We start from the raw sequence: 17,187 nt of genomic DNA on the forward strand, positions 1-17,187 counted from the left end.
AACATACTTCAAAAATATATTGCATTGCTAAAAAAAGCGATACAGGTGAGAAATGCCGGATAGGAAATTCACCCCTCCTGTTCAATTACCTAACTATCCAGTCAAAGTACATGTGCTTTATAATAGAGAGGTTCTGCACAACGAAAATTCGAACGAAGTTTCGCGACAGGCCTTGCGAAAATGTGTACGAATTTTCGCACGAACTTTGTGTTCTGCACATTTTCGTAGTTTGCACGCGCCAAGTGCACGTACGACATGACCAGGGATGACCCAATCTCACGAAACTTCCTACGAAAGTTCATTTCGCGTTCCCTGCAAGTTTCGCGTCCAAAGTTGCGAAAGTTCGTGCGAAGTTTCTCACTTCGTGACGTGGAGCGAAAGTTCGTACACATTTTCGTTTTGCAGAACCTCTCTAATAGGGCAAAGTCAACAGTTATTACCAGTTCACACAATTTGTAGGCGCCTCCACCTAAATGTTTGCTTCTTATCAATCCTGAAGATGGCCCAGGGCTGAAATATCGGTTCTTTTTTCTTTTTTGAATGCAGTACAGAGGGCAGTTCAAAGGAGTTTTGGTGATTGAATTAGTCATTGACTTGGCTGCAGTGGAGCCTGCGTACCCAGAAGAAAGTGGCAGGATATGTGACATTTTTGAATTTTCCAGTGAAATAGATCAATCACTGAGAGGCCAGTTGTTTGTGGCCAAAGACTTATGCTCTGCATTCACATGATACTACATTAGTAATGCTTTTTGGTTGTGTATACAGGTAGCTAGGTGCCCCACAGTCAGCACGTGACTATGTGATCTGCTGCTCTGATTGCCTTTGCAGGTGCCCGTCTCAAAGTCGCTGGCTCAAAGCTCAATGCTAGCCACTGCTAGCAAAGTGCCGGCTGTTCTGGGCGGTGAGGTGCTTCCTGTAGTAAGCAGTCTTGTAGCACTGGTGTGCAGGGATGGTTACGTAGCAACGGATGATGTAAAGCTTGTTAACATTGACACAGTTCTGGGAGGAAAGGAGGTGAGTATGTTTGTACTACTTGAGCATTTAGTGTAGCTATGCACATGTGTGTGGGCGAGCGCGTGTGTGTGTGTGTGTGTGTGCGTGCGTGCGTGCGTGTGTGTGTGTGTGTGTGCATATGTGCGTGCATGATTGAGTTTGAGGTGCATAATTATTAAAAGTGTATCACCATGTGTTTGCCGGACTGTGCTTAGAGCTCTGCATTTACGGTCATTGATTACTCATCGGGCATTGGAACACGTTACTTGCCCGTCATCCATGTATTTGTATAGTGCGCATGGATGTGTCACAGAGTTCTGCAGGTCCCGGACTAGCTTTACTAACTACAGCTGTATGGCATGTATGCTGCCAACCCATGTATTTCTCATATGGAAAGTATGCAGGTTTTTTTACGAGAAACCACGACTGAACCTCGAGAACAGAATGCTGCATGATAGAGGTGGCTGCAGACGCAACTGTGGTGGTAAAACTGGAGCATCTCCACCGAACTGAGGACTCGGCTTCAGCGACACTTCAGTGCACCAAAAATGGGGAGGAGTCACAGGCACAGGGGGAAGGGAGGGGAGTAAATTTGTATAGAGGGTGAGAAATGGAAAGATGATACATGTCATTGAGTAAAAAATGGGGAGCCAGGGTGCAAGCGGAGAGGGTGTTCAGGGAGGGTTCACAAGGCATCTGTGGCTGAGTGCCAGTCTTGACTGCGGAGAGACTTGTAGGCGCCTTCATTGAATGCCTGCATTCCCTTCTGCGTAGGAAGGTTGCGTAGCAGGGCAGATGGGAGACGATTTCAGTCTTGGATCGTGGCATGGGGGAATAATCGGAGAGCACTATTACGGTGCAAGGCACTCCTGCCTGTATCCCACTGCACTCCTGCCTGTATCCCACTGCGCTCCTGCCTGTATCCCACTGCACTCCTGCCTGTATCCCACTGCACTCCTGCCTGTATCCCACCAGTGGCGGGTTTAGGGGGGGGGGGCGCGGGGGGCGCGCGCCCCCCCCCTCAAAAATTTCGACCTAGGTTTCGAAAAATAATAGGCAGGGCGCCGGGTCGAGCTAGACTAGGCGCGGGGCGCGCGCGGCCTGAAACGATTGTCCAAAAGCGGTTGCACGGTCGAGCTGGTGTTGATTGTACACACTACGAGTACAGACTAGTACAGACTCAGTCTACAGAGTAGAGTCTACGTACAGTGAGCATGCACGGCGCGGCTACAGAAACACGGTGACCTGTGTGTACTGTTGTACAGTGTGATCCCTGCTGGGACGCGCTCGACGCGTCTTCAACGGTAGATCTACAAACATCGAAGAAAAGTCTTCGATCGAGTCAACCAAAACACGATTCGAATGCCGAGGGCTCAGGCGATCATCCTCGTTCGAATCGTGTTTTGGTTGACTCGAAGGCTTTTCTTCGATGTCTCAGGGACATCCCAAAAAGCCAAGCTCTAGCCAGCAGAGCCTGGCATTTTTGTAAAGCGTTCCTGTGGCGGCGCAACTCCTGCTGCCGCTCCAACAGGAAACAGTGGGGGTGATGAAGTCGCTGTTATTCCAGTTGAACTTTCGGAGCGGACTGACAGTCACACTCCGCCAGACGCGTGGAAGAACCTGTTGTCAGCGAGCAGCCAGAACATGAAGAACATTAGCAGCGCACAGTGACAAGTACCGCTGCCTATGTAAAGGATGCTTTGACTCTTTGAGAGCGGTGAGAAATTGTTGGACTCGCATAAATAATTGCAGTTGATTCGCTCACCTAACGGCAAATTATTATTTGAAGTTTACAATGTACATTGTTGCTGCGTGTACAGAAATACTGCTCGTGGTGTGTGAGATTTACGGCTTGTTGTTGTTGTTGTTGTTGTTGTTTATTTTACTTCACCAAATGAGCAGGCAGAGATGCCTTCTCACCTGCCCATAGGACAGGTTCTCACAGAATGATGAAGGGATGATATGCAAGGGAAAACAAGAAATGATAATAATAATATTATAAGACAGAAAGGACCAAAAGAAGAAAAGGAAAAATTTATATGAAGACAATTTCATGGAGTCAGAAATAGAAAGACAATAATTTCATGGAGTCAAAGAATAGAAAGACAATCTCATGGAGTCAGGAACACTTGGTTGATTTTATAGACATGCATGAACAAATGTGATAGATCAGAAGGTTGGAATTTATGGCAGATAATAAAAGTTTAAAACGAGGATATTCACAAAGAAAGTATATCAATGGCAGAAAGAGCTTTTCGGAAGGGACCAGGGACACGTATCACTCTAAAATCAGAGGGGAGAGCGTTCCAGAGAATGCTTCCCCGAAACATCATGGTCGATCGTCCCGCAGGCCCACGAAGAAAGGGAACTTGAAGCAAGTTCGACACTTTACCCCGTGTGGTGCGCTGATCCTCCGGAACAGTCTCTGGGGCCGTTCGGGTGAATAACTGTTGAAGAAGGGGGCTACAGGAGGAGCTTCTTGACATCGGTTTTCAAAATGGCTGACCTGGGACAGTAGCATGATGTCATCTACCCCCACCCCACCCCGCCTTGATCCCGGCCGCAACCCCCCCTCAGCCAAATCCTGGACACGCCACTGCCCACTGCGCTCCTGCCTGTATCCCACTGCACTCCTGCCTGTATCCCACTGCACTCCTGCCTGTATCCCACTGCGCTCCTGCCTGTATCCCACTGCACTCCTGCCTGTATCCCACTGCACTCCTACCTGTATCCCACTGCACTCCTGCCTGTATCCCACTGCACTCCTGCCTATATCCCACTGCACTCCTGCCTGTATCCCACTGCACTCCTGCCTGTATCCCACTGCACTTTACCGATTGGGTCATGTAAAGCGCTGGTCAGCCAAGAATCTTACCATGGGAGACTGGGACCATGGGAGAATGGGACCATGGGAGACTGGGACCATGGGAGAATGGGACCATGGGAGAATGGGACCATGGGAGACTGGGACCATGGGAGACTGGGACCATGGGAGACTGGGACCATGGGAGACTGGGACCATGGGAGACTGGGACCATGGGAGACTGGGACCATGGGAGAATGGGACCATGGGAGTTCTGCTCCTTGAATCAAGCAGCCACTGGTTAGAAATCCCTGGCCAGTGCTGTATACATGCGCTGGTGTGACAATCGTGCATGCTGCTACATATCCTCGTGTTGCCTTGCACTACTCTACAGGCTGTTGCATCTTCCCTGTCGCACATTACAAGCAATCGCCAAGAGAGCATCGCCGTTGTTGATGCTGTAGAGCAAGAACACCTACGTACTCTAGCCCAGGCCGTGGCTATGCAGCCCCAGAGAATGCTACTCTGTGGATCAGCTGTAAGCACTAGCTGATCATTAACTCACTTACTATACACAATGTTATGATTGCTGCTGACAAAATGAACTTGTTAGACCAGGGAGGCTTCATCACTCCAACTACATGTATGAGTTAAATAGGACCAGACTGCCATCTATGGTCGCAACCGCCACTGACATTAACTGGGAGAGTTCTTTGTACTAGTACTGAGAATGATCAACCTGTTGAAAGTAGTGGGTGAATTTTACTTGATATGTAGTCTCTGCAGGACAAGAGCCAAGTTTCCCCATGGTTGAAATAACTGAGGTGTGGAGAAAAGGTTCATGGTTATGATGTAAACAGTGATGTCCACTACACTTTGACACAAGTTGTAAAATGTCTCGGTTGCTTCTGCCTTGGTGTAGGGCCTTGCAGCTGAACTTGCCACTGCGTGGAGTGCTGAACGGCATTGTGACCAGGCTGTGTGCCGGGCACCGCAGCCGGCGCAGGTATGTGTACTAGTAGTCTAACATAATGTATGTCGGCATACTGGTTCTAAGGGCAGTCTTTCTGGCACCTGCTGACGCATTGTCATCACTGCAGGATATCAAGGATTCATGGAGTGTTTGAAATTCTTGCTTCCAAACAGTAGAAATGACAATGCTCGGTTCACAATTCTGTCTCTATATTGTGTTCTATTCTGTGCTCATTTTGCTTCCGTTGTGCAGTGCTACCTGCACACTTGAAGTGAACCTGGTGCATGTGATGATGTACAGTTGTTATTAGGACGGTTGTTGTTACTCAGGCTACTAGTCTCAGCTAGTGCCCTTGTGGTGGCATGACAGTGACCTATTAATGTTTGAATGTCCATAGAGAAGCAGAAAGCTAAGCATGTTTTAACTGTGAATGTCACGGAAGCTCTGTGGTTTGTGTCTGGAGCACTGCTCTGCTAGCTGTGGCTACAGCCTAGAGCAAGTCTTGCAGCTTATAATGATGGGGTTGGGCAGCTTGGGATTCCTTGGGATTCGTGAAATGTACCATTGCGTCACACTACCGTAACACTGTTTTCTCTTCTCTCCCTCTGACACTCCCTCTGACACTCCCTCTGACACTCCCTCTGACACTCCCTCTGACACTCCCTCTGACACTCCCTCTGACACTCCCTCTGACACGCTCTCGAATACTATCTCTCACCCACCCTGGCACCATGAACAGGTGCCAACTGGTGGTGAAGTGGTGGTGTTTGTCATCGGCTCTGATTCTCCCACCTGCTCAACACAGCTGCACACCCTTCACTCTGCTGTCACATGCCTGGTGGAGGTGGACTGTGGCCGGGGCACAGCGGGGGGCGTTGATGCGAAACTTGAATCTCTACAGAAAGGAGAATGTCCGACTGCTGTTGTCCTGAGAGCAAGTATGAATGAAGGAGCTTCTGAGACGACGGTAAGAACAGCAGGTTTGCTTCATGATTGTCCTAGTGAGCTATCAACATGTAGACACTGGTATGTGTGGCAGCAACACTGCCAAGCTCAGCCAGTAAAATCTGCCCAATTGGTTATGACAATGATGTGTACCAAAGGCCCACCACTGTACTCACTGACGTAGGCCGACTGATCCGTGGCATGCCCGGCAACCAGGCAACGCAGGCAGTTTGGTCAGAAAACAGTGCAAACTGCTGTGCATGAACACCGGGTCGAATGCAAAGTTGAGATAGCAAGGGAAACACTTCCAGTCCCCCTGGCTATGCCCCTCAGTACCCTGGCTATGCCCCTCAGTACCCTGGCTATGCCCCTCAGTACCCTGGCTATGCCCCTCAGTACCCTGGCTATGCCCCTCAGTACCCTGGCTATCAGTGTTACCAAGTGCCCTCTACCCCCATCCGTATTGCTCAGTGCCATTTTGCGGAATTTTTCAGCGTTTTCCGTACTCGTTTTTTTCAGGTCAACATTCTCACTGATTATTAGTGTAATTTGGAAAAAACCAATACACACACACTTGCACATGCATGTCCATTGTCACACTGCACTTGCTCAATTTCCTTTCTTTTCTCACGTTTATATTTTTTATTACCTGTGCAAATTTTTCCTAAGTTTGTGCTATTTTTCTTACTATTCTTGTATCCTCGTCGTTTCACTCCAAGTGTATAAATCCTATTGTAGTTTCATCATTCTCTTTAGTCACGAATTCCATTGATAATTGTGACTTCTGCACCATTTTCCCTCCTTTCGAAGACACCGTATTTTTTTCGCTTTTCCGGGAAAATTCGATTGAAATCCGTACTGCGGACAAATCATCGTTTTTCCGTAAAAATACGGACAAATACGGGCAGTTGGTAACACTGGGCTATGCCCCTCAGTACCCTGGCTATGCCCCTCAGTACCCTGGCTATGCCCCTCAGTACCCTGGCTATGCCCCTCAGTACCTCAGTACTACTGTATCTTGCTTACACAATGGCACATGAACTGTCACTCATACCCGGTCCATACACCTACACTGAATGTCAGCCTTTGGAATAATTATTTCAAATTTGTTCTATGGGTTGCGACCAGTTACTGCATATTATACATATGTATGGTCAGCGGCTAATGTTGCAAGTGCATGGCAAAGGTGAGTGGAAATGTCAGAAAGATTTGAAGATGCAGGCTGTATAGTCCGCAGTCCAAGTGCTCAAAATGTAGCCCTAAAAAAATTCCGTTCGCCACGACGGGGCACCAAGGTTTGATGTGGGGGCCTGAAAGAGGACCCCTTGAGGTACCCAAAACAGTCGAGAACTGCTTCTAGATCTGGGGCGCTCTCACGATAGAGGCGAATTTCTTCGGGGCAAATCCATGCACAAGTTTCGCGGAGCGTAAGTTTGAGCATGCATCAAACCCACTCAAAAGTTCAAATTTGAAATCTCGCACACTTCGAGTGCCACGTGGTGCGCTTCAGATGTAAAAACGTATTCCTGGACGGTACTCTGTAGAATTTAGGTTCTAGGTCGATCGGGTGTGCCTCGCCTATGCCATGGTTTCACGTATTTTGGCAATACCAACTGCAGTGATGAGCTCCTGCCGAATGCTGGCCGGCCAGGTACATGATGCTATCTCCTCTGTACCGGAACCTGAAACGAATAGAGCTCTGAAGTGTATTCACCCAATGCCAAGTGCCAAATATTCTGACAGCCTGCACGGCATCCGAGGAGTCCGCAGTTCGATGGACAGGACTCATCAATCGCTACGAGCCCCTGTTGTTGAACCAGAAGAAAAAATATGCCTGTTTTGTGGCACGCTGAAACAAATAAGCGAGCTGTACAACCAAGCAGGCGACATCTCAACTCGTGACAGTGGAAGCAGAAAAGAAATAATTGCGGAACGCTGCTGCCACACGACAAGATCAAAGGATTATGGCAGCAATCAGTTCAGCGAATCTGATCGCTAGAGAGGTACACTACCATAAGTCTTGCTATCATTCATGCACTTATGAAGAAACTCTCGCTAGGATTGTAGCAAGCAGACAAAAGACGCACATTGCTGACCTCACTGCCTCATCGAATTCCTCTGAGGATGATTTCTTCTCTGCTGTAGGCAGTGAACTACTTGATGACTGTTTTCAGGGGCGTAGCCAGGATAGTGATCAAGGTGGTTTCCTCGACGTTCCCACACAAAAGAGCATGCCTTCATTGTGGTCCTTTCATGTCGGCCGATATTTATATATTTTGTTATTACACAGACAGAAGAACGTGAAGTTGTTGTTTCCTAACTCTGAGTTTCATGAACTGAATCAATCCGATCAGACGAACATTGATACTGACCTTGGCCTGAGAGTGCTACTAATACTAAGTCCGCTGCGCTTGCCACATCCATGGTATATATCAGTACTCTCACTCTCAGGGCAGGGTCAGTATCAATCTTCGTCTGATGATCGATCTAGTTCGTGAAACTGAGAGTTACGAAACCGCAACTGCTCGTTCTTCAGTCTGTGTATTCCGCTCTTTGCCTTCGGCAAATTGAGCCGTCTACGGACAGTGGATGAACGTCACATGGTATATTTTGTTATCATAACCACAACAGCTCTACGGAGAAACATGTGGAGAACATAACGGCATAAAACAAGACATTCAAAGCGGATGATGTACATTATAAGGCTGACGTGCCGCACTGTGTAGCGTACTAACCATTCCAAAATGGCCAATCATCAGACGAAATAGTCAAGGGCAAGTAAAAACGCGTAGATTGGTTTCAGATTTAAATAAAAAACCACGTAAGTCCGAACAGGGATGGCTACAGTGTGCGATGTGTAGAGTTATGGTCCGCGCGTTATGGTCTTTCTTGAACGAGCTGCAAACCAAGATCGAATTCGGTTTTTTTTGGGGGGGGGGGTGCTTTGGCACCCCAAACACCCCTTCGTATGCCCCTGGTGTTGTTGTGGTCGCTGCGGAAGTACAGTTAAAAATAGTTCATTCCCTTTGTTTGACCATACCTGGTCTTTGGGTCGCAATATACACAGTGGTTAACTATCAGCATTGTCTAATATTTTGCGGAACTATTTCCCTAGTTTGAAACAAATTTGATGCCGCATTTCTTTATGTTTAGGTGCTGACACACACACTGCATTTTCAGCCACTGCATTGCTGTAAACCATTACGTTGACTTGCACTTGAAGTAAATGCACTCTTTCTAAGGCCGACTCCAGTGTGCTTGGCACGGGTTTTCTCATATCAGTCTCTATACACTGTGGTGGAGGTGACTCAACAGTCTCTATACATGTAATTAACTAACTCGTCTCATCAGGTTTCCTTTGTGTATTTTGTTGTCACATGTAATTCTAGAACATAATATAATTATTAGTATTATTGCTTTGAACTCATCCGTTATGCGATAGTGTGGTTGTAGGTACACACTGCAAGGTAGTACATGACATGACAACTGTGTCGCATGTTGTGTCATACTGTGCAGACTGTGCAGTACTATTTCTCCTCTCTACATGCCTATACTTCATCCAAATTCAGTAAAAATTCGTATGCTGGCTTTCCTCAGCCTCTGTGGCTCGAATACAGTTCACAAACATCGCTATGATGCTTGCAATAGCCTCAAAATTCAAATTCATGATCCAGTTGCCATGGCAACGCGTAGAAAAACAATTGTCGCGATTTGGTCAACAAAGCCCCAACACAGCTAATCAAGAGACACATGCCTGGAAAGCCCTGCTCTTGCTCTTTCATTTGGTCATGTCAAACCTTGGTGCCCTTTCGTGGCGAACGAAAAGTCACAATTCTGCACCCTGGACTGCGGACTAGTAGTCAACTCTATTACGCCGACACTAAAAAACTATCATGATTAATTTTTAATTTCTTGAAAACATGGAAATCTGTGGGCACAAGTTATGCTTTAGAGTGCACCAACTAAACCAGATTTTTGAATAGTCGTACGTGCACAATTGAGCACCAGACTGACAAGGAGTTCTGAGACATTCCACGGCATGAAAATGAGCTACTGTTTTCCATGTTTTCAATTTAAAATATTTCCTTGGCTCACCATCTGATTTCATGATTTCTTGGACAACATTATCTAGCCCTAAAGACACACTCCTGATTGCTCACAACTGCCATGCATACAACTGTGCATACAACTGGGCATACAACTGTGCATACTTTAGGAGAAAATCTTTGAGACTGTCCTCATCTTCACATTTGTCCTCATGCAAATGTCTAGGCAATAACAACTCCGAATTTCAATGAGTTCAGCAGAAAGTGACCACCGTGATCGTTTAGCGGGTGGCATGGATGCGTGCCTAGTGGGTCTTTTTTGTGTGGAATGCTGCTTAGTGTTCAGTGCTCAGTACTTTTGAAACACACCCTGTAGCAATTTATCCTCTGCTCTTTTATACAAAATGTTACAACACATCTAGCGTCACTTATTTCAGCTTGAATGTGCTGCATGTTCTCTGCCATTGTATGTATTTGTCTGCATGTCTTTCAGAGCAACATTATCACCGGACTGTGCACAGTAGCAAAGGATTTCATCCTGAGACTTGGTTCGAAACTAGCCGGTGAGGCCAACGCTAGCTTAGTCTTGTCCAAGGTGACACCGTTGATACCAATTATGTTGCAGCAAGAGTCCACAACCCCAAGAGTGTGCAACTCTGTACATGGGGGTCCGCGCGGCGGAATTCCAACATTACGTCAAAAATGACGTACACGTTCGTTGCGCTTGTACTACTCCCTGGTTCCAAGCACCGCGGAATGCGGAGTATTGTCCTCTGTGCCTCAGCAGCATGACGTAATGTTGGAATTCCGCCGTGCAGTGGGCCTACAGCAGCCAGACCCCAGTTGCACACTCTTGGGGTTATGGACTCTTGGTTGCAGTATTGAACATGGAGAGTAACTATTTTCCTGTCGGGGACTTTTTCAAGGTATAATTATACCTTTATGTGGATTCAGTGGAACATTTCAGTCTGGAAAATGGAACGTACCGTAACACCTGTAACTAAAGACCTTCATGACTTGCGACCAGCCTGGCACATGTACTATCGTCGATCATTTCACCAGGCATGGACGCGCTCAAATTCAAAATGTTCTTTGACTAGCAACTACCTGCTCAATGTGACCAGCGACCGCCTTTTTTTATGCCGAGGTCAATTTTTGATCCGTAACTAGCGGCAGCGGTGTGGGAAATAAAAGGTTCGAAGATCCTTCTTTGAAATTTTGAATATTTTCCATGGTCTTGAACGATTCTTATTCATTACCATGTGCATTCTCGCATTGAAGTTGACCAATAGGTCCACTTCTTCGCTTGTGCTGGACAACGGAGGCAGCAGAATAAAATAAAATATTCTATGGAAAATAAACAAGATACAAAAATGAAGACGAAAAAGGACACATTGATCACTGTACCACAACCAAAACAGAACCAATCGGAAGAAGAGGGGCAAAAGAGCCGCGGAAGTAGAACATTTAGTGGTACTTCAGCCAAAAAAAAAAAATCACGGTTCGCGTGAGACTCGGCCAAAGGCCCAGTTTTCCGCATCCGCAGGAACGCCACCACCCTCTTGGATCAAGGCGCAGATGCAGCTCCTAAGCGGTGGGAGATGAGTAGATCAGACCCACCACAAAGTGGTCAAAGACCGAAATCCCATTCACTGCATCCATGTTTCCCTCGTGCCAGGCCACGAGTTCCCAATTAACCGTGGGTCGCAGCACGGCTGGAAAAATCCTTCCGCTTCCAAGCAGGACTTGAACCTGGTACCCTCTGTTTCTCAATCATGGTCTTAGACCATCCCACTATGCCTGCCTGCCTACTTCAGCCAAGAGTAGATTTAATTCCATCATCCCAAGAGTTGAATGTATAGCAACAAAGAAAACGTCTAAACACACAAGGTTATGTTTAGGTGAGTCCAGATATTGCAGTTTCATCCGTCCCTTTCTAATCCTTTCCAGGCGCACGTTGACACAGACCTCGCCATTCAGCCCTGTCCGCTTTAACCTGCCTGAGTCTGTGCAAGTCCTCCAAACTCCTCAGCGTTTTGGCGTCCACTGCTTCCAAGTCAGCAGACACAATAACCGGTAGGCTGGTTGTCGGCCGCCGTCAGTCTCAAACCTATGAGGTTCTTTCTAGCGTAACGAGAGAGCTTGGAAGCTCAGGGCCCTACGCTATGCTTTTTTGCCTTGATGACCTAGACAAAAAAAAGCATAGGGATGTTATAAATTATTATATGTTTCTACTTTTTTGTTTTTAGACATAACCTGGGATTCGAACCCACACTATCGCCCTGCATGCATCCCCCGATACACTTCGCATACATACTAATTCTTCCAAGTTGCTTCACGTTATGATCTTGTATTTGAAAGCCCTATTTGAATATTCATTGTGGCCAGCCGTCTTTGATTGTACGGTACGGTACGGGAGAGGTACGGGACAGGTATGGGACAGGTACGGTCGAGGGTAATACCACACCATCTACCGCCTTGATGACGGCAAAAAAAAGAATAGGGATGTTATAAATTTTTCAAATTTCCTATTTTTTTAGGCATTACCTGGGATTCGAACCCGCACTATCGCCCTACGTGCATTCCCCCATACACTTCGCATTCATACTCATTCTTCCAAGTTGCTTCACGTTATGATCTTGCGTTTGAAAGCCCTATTTGAATAGTGCGGCCAGCTGTATGTGGCCAGCTGTGTTTGATGGTACGGTAACGGTACGGGACAGATACGGGATAGCGCCAGGCGTGACACAAACACACAAACACACAAACACCAAACGAGAGAGCTTGGAAGCTCAGGGCCCTACGCTATGCTTTTTTTGCCTTGATGACCTAGACAAAAAAAGCATAGGGATGTTATAAATTCTTATAAGTTTCTACTTTTTTTGTTTTTAGACATAACCTGGGATTCGAACCCGCACTATCGCCCTGCATACATCCCCCGATACACTTCGCATACATACTAATTCTTCCAAGTTGCTTCACGTTATGATCTTGTATTGGAAAGCCCTATTTGAATATGCATTGTGGCCAGCCGTCTTTGATTGTACGGTATGGTACGGGATAGGTACGGGACAGGTACGGGACAGGTACGGGACAGGTATGGGACAGGTACGGTCGAGGGTAATACGCACCGTCTACCGCCTTGATGACGGCAAAAAAAGAAAAGGGATGTTATAATTTTTTCAATTCTCCTATTTTTTTTCAGGCATTACCTGGGATTCGAACTCGCACTATCGCCCTACATGCATTCCCCCATACACTTCGCATTCATACTCATTTGTCCAAGTTGCTTCACGTTATGATCTTGCGTTTGAAAGCCCTATTTGAATATTGCGGCCAGCGGTATGTGGCCAGCTGTGTTTGATGGTACGGTACGGTACAGGACAGATACGGCATAGCGCCAGGCGTGACACAAACACACAAACAAACAAACACCAAATTAAAGCTGTGTGGACCCTGGCTAGCGCCAGACGTTACTGAAGTAACGTCTTCTGCATAGCTACGGGAATTAAAGCTGTGTGGACCCTGGCTAGCGCCAGACGTTACTGAAGTAACGTCTTCTGCATAGCTACGGGAATAATTAACCATTGCTTGGACGGCTGGTGTGTTATTGCGGAGGACATGCGAATGGCTTCCATTGCGATATACTTATAGGGAGACTAATCAGCTGGCTTTTGCATCGAGCTTGTAGTGCATTATTCAATATTGTCTGAGACCAACTGATGCCTATAGGTGACCTCAGTTGATGGTGGTGGAAAGAGTCCGGTGGCTCCTGAGCTATGTTGGTGATTGCCCACGTACCGGAGTTGTAAATCGGTACGGGATGATAAAGGCTTGGTGTAGCCATAGGCAGAGCTTTTTGCTGATTTGCTAGCTGCGCTTCCATAGGTTCCACAGGTGCTGGAAGGCAGCTTTCACCAGTTGCTTCCTCCTCAGTACATCAAAAATCACACTTCCAAGTTTTCACTTCCAAGTTTTCATGTCAACCTCCGTTCTTCTTTGTTGGGATCATTGAGTCTAGTGATTCCTGTGTACTCCGTTTTGCCATGATTCATGTTGAGCGACCATTGCACCAGGGTAGAACTCGCCGTAGCTTCTAGTTGAAAGAGCCACGATCGACTGGTGCTTACGAAATCTGTGTCATCAACATCAATGAGCGAGCATGGGGGCCTGGGAGTTGCTTCCTTCTCAGTTGCCGTAATGCTGCTTCCAGATATACCATAAAGTGTACCGGTGAAAAGGAGTCACCCTGCAGTGTGCCAATTTCCGTCTGAAATATTGGCGATGACGTTCTACCAAGGTGGAAATGAAGCTTTGTTTCCGAGAGTAGATATTGTATCATACGCAGCTGGTCCCCTCGTTCACAACCTCCTTCAGCGCACTCATCCACTGATCATGCCCGATAGTGTTGAATGCTTGTGGTAGATCGATTCCGAGGACGGGAGTATCCCAGTGAAAGCGTTGGGCTTTGGCAGCCAGCCATATGTGCGCAAAACAACTTAATGAGCGACGATGCTTTCCTGAGTGATGTAAGTAGCCCTATGGGCTAGAGAGATTCTTTTGATACTGCAACTTAACAAATGGACGCGGGTTCATCTGGCTGTGAGTGTGACCTGCACTGCACCTGTCATGCTTTCAAGTGCTTTCAAGAACAAACATGATAGAAAACGTCCTTGAGAGCGCATTGAAAGCGTTCTCTCGTCGAAGATACTGCTCGAAGGAGAATCGAAGATTGAGCTGCTCTGTCGAAGTGCAATTGCATACCCCAGGCGCACAGATGAGCACTGCAGTGCTAGCATGCTACGGTACATTGCAGAGTGGCTTGGCTACTGTGGGATGAATGGATGCTAATAAACTTAGTGATTTCATCAACAAATTTGAAGCCCAGCGCCAAGCCGAACTTGCACAGGGCCTAGGGAGCACTTGGCTCCTGGCTTCTGAAGTAGCAACTGAATTTGATATCAGTGATAAAACATAATTTTCTCCCTCTAAGTGTTGCGTGGTCTGAAATAAGAAAGGCATGCGCAAGTGGTGGGGAATTGTTAGCTGCGCTTTGACATACATAACCTTATAATAATGGAATACACACATGTATATAGCAACGCGGCTTAAACCTCCAACTAAAGACCACCTGCCACTAAAGACCGCTTTTTCTCTACAAGGGATGGTCTTTAGTCACAAGTTTTACTCTACCTTGTATTGGATGCACATAATGCCTGCCTGCCGCTTTGCCATTCTTCACCCTGCGTTGTTTCCTGTGTACCCACTGTACAACACCTCCTCTATAGAATGTGGAACTGTTACCGTCATTGGGCATTGGCAGAATGCTATTACAGCAGCTTTGCTGGACCAAGGAGCATGGCACTTAGGAAGGTTTTTGCATCTAGAAGACATGGCCTTTTCTTAAATTCCAACTCAAGTTATTCATTCCAAGATCTGAAAAACATGGCAGTGACACTCAAGATTGCGAAACTAGAAATCAAAAGCCATCAATTTATGGATGGAGGTTGTGTTGTCTCTAACAATAATGTTAATGAAGGCTTCTTCCCGGGGTCTACTTTCAGAGTGGAATTGTACACTTTATGCTGTTTGTGGTATGTATGATTATCACTGTTCAGGGTTGGTGGTATCAGGTGGATACACTTTGAAAACATTGCTATCCATGCTGCGGAGTGTGCCTACATCTGCTACTGGTGGAGCGGTGCAACGGTTTGATGTGGTGGGAGAGATTAGTTCCTGCACACCTCTACTACGTGCAGTCGGGTATGTACCTATACATGCAGTCGGGTATGTATGTTTATGTGTGGGTATACATGTATATGTCTGATTATGTGTGTGTGTGTGTGTGTGTGTGTGTGTGTGTGTGTGTGTGTGTGTGTGTGTGTGTGTGTGTGTGTGTGTGTGTGTGTGTGTGTGTGTGTGTGTGTGTGAGAGAGAGAGAGAGAGAGAGAGAGAGAGAGAGAGAGAGAGAGAGAGAGAGAGAGAGAGAGAGAGAGAGAGAGAGAGAGAGAGAGAGAGAGAGAGAGAGAGGGAGGGAGGGAGGGAGGGAGGGAGGGAGGGAGGGAGGGAGGGAGGGAGGGAGGGAGGGAGGGAGGGAGGGAGGGAGGGAGGGAGGGGGGAGGGAGGGAGGGAGGGAGGGAGAGAGAGAGAGAGAGAGAGAGGGAGAGAGAGAGAGAGAATGTGTAGTGTGTTGTTGTTGCTGCTGCTGCTGATGCCACTGTTGCTGTCGTTGTTGCTGTCGTTGTTGCTGTCGTTGTTGTTGTTGTTGTTGTTGTTGTTGTTGTTGTTGTTGTTGTTGTTGTTGTTGTTGTTGTTGTTGTTGTTGTTGTTGTTGTTGTTGTTGTTGTTGTTGTTGTTGTTGTTGTTGTTGTTGTTGTTGTTGTTGTTGTTGTTGTTGTTGTTGTTGATGTTGTTGTTTTAGCTGCTGCTGGTGTTGTTTCAGCGAGCATGTATAACTATACGAACCATGCATCCATCTAATCTCTGCGCTCTTAGTCGTATTCTCTTTTTTGCTTTCATTTACTCATACACCCTCGTTCCCTTGCACATACACCCTCGTTCCCTTGCACATACACCCTCGTTCCCTTGCACATACACCCTCGTTCCCTTGCACATACACCCTCGTTCCCTTGCACATACACCCTCGTTCCCTTGCACATACACCCTCGTTCCCTTGCACATACACCCTCGTTCCCTCGCACATACACACACGCGCGCGCGCGCACGCGCACACACCCACCCACACACACATACACACACACACACACACACACACACATACACACACGTCCTGTCCTGTCCTGTCCTGAACATTGCCTTTTCCGGTTACATGTCCCCTCGTGTGAGGGGCCGACAGACATGGAGAGTTGGGTTGAGGCGCTGTGTCGCATCAACGTCCTAGCAAGATTTCCTAGCCATTTCATTGATCCATTTGTTGCAGTTGTGTAGCTGGAATCCTCGGGTTGACTTGCAGCAACGATCGCATTGGCTGCAGTGGGCTCTGCAGCAAGGTAGGGCGAGCCGCTGGCGGGTGTCACACGATGGTCCAGCAGCGGTGGCTTGGCCGTGCACTGGAGTAGCAGATGGGGGCATATCCAGGCATTTGTGGACGGCCAGTCCGCCAGGGCTGCGAAACCAGCGAAGACATGCGGTGCATTGCCTGCTGCCAGCCTGGTCTGCTACGGGTTTGCGACGCTCTTCAGTGCACTTGTGGCGTGGCAGGCCGCTCTTCGAAAGGGATCTGTTACAGATATTGCACTGAATCCGTTCACGAGAGGCCGGCTGTGATGGTGAAGCAGTTCTGAATACTGTGCGCCACTCTCCCCGCTGCTGCGCGGTGTCGAACCAATCTCCTTCCAGGTGGAGGTGACACACACGTACACACACACACACACACACACACACACACACAAACACACACACACACA

At 47.4% G+C, this 17,187-nt stretch overlaps 1 protein-coding gene across 1 annotated transcript in view; it reads left to right on the forward strand.

The window, feature by feature from the left end:
- LOC135822356 (uncharacterized) overlaps positions 1-17,187 on the forward strand; it is a 53,998-nt gene that overhangs the window by 24,694 nt on the left and 12,117 nt on the right. Inside the window, exons 5-10 of the mRNA XM_065335102.1 lie at positions 829-1,014; positions 4,191-4,334; positions 4,719-4,802; positions 5,509-5,736; positions 10,254-10,323; positions 15,379-15,523. Of these exons, the coding sequence (XP_065191174.1) occupies positions 829-1,014; positions 4,191-4,334; positions 4,719-4,802; positions 5,509-5,736; positions 10,254-10,323; positions 15,379-15,523 (857 nt within the window). The remainder of the gene's footprint in view (positions 1-828; positions 1,015-4,190; positions 4,335-4,718; positions 4,803-5,508; positions 5,737-10,253; positions 10,324-15,378; positions 15,524-17,187) is intronic.

Source organism: Sycon ciliatum, chromosome 1, assembly GCF_964019385.1.
Source record: "Sycon ciliatum chromosome 1, ocSycCili1.1, whole genome shotgun sequence".
Lineage (NCBI taxonomy): Eukaryota > Metazoa > Porifera > Calcarea > Leucosolenida > Sycettidae > Sycon > Sycon ciliatum.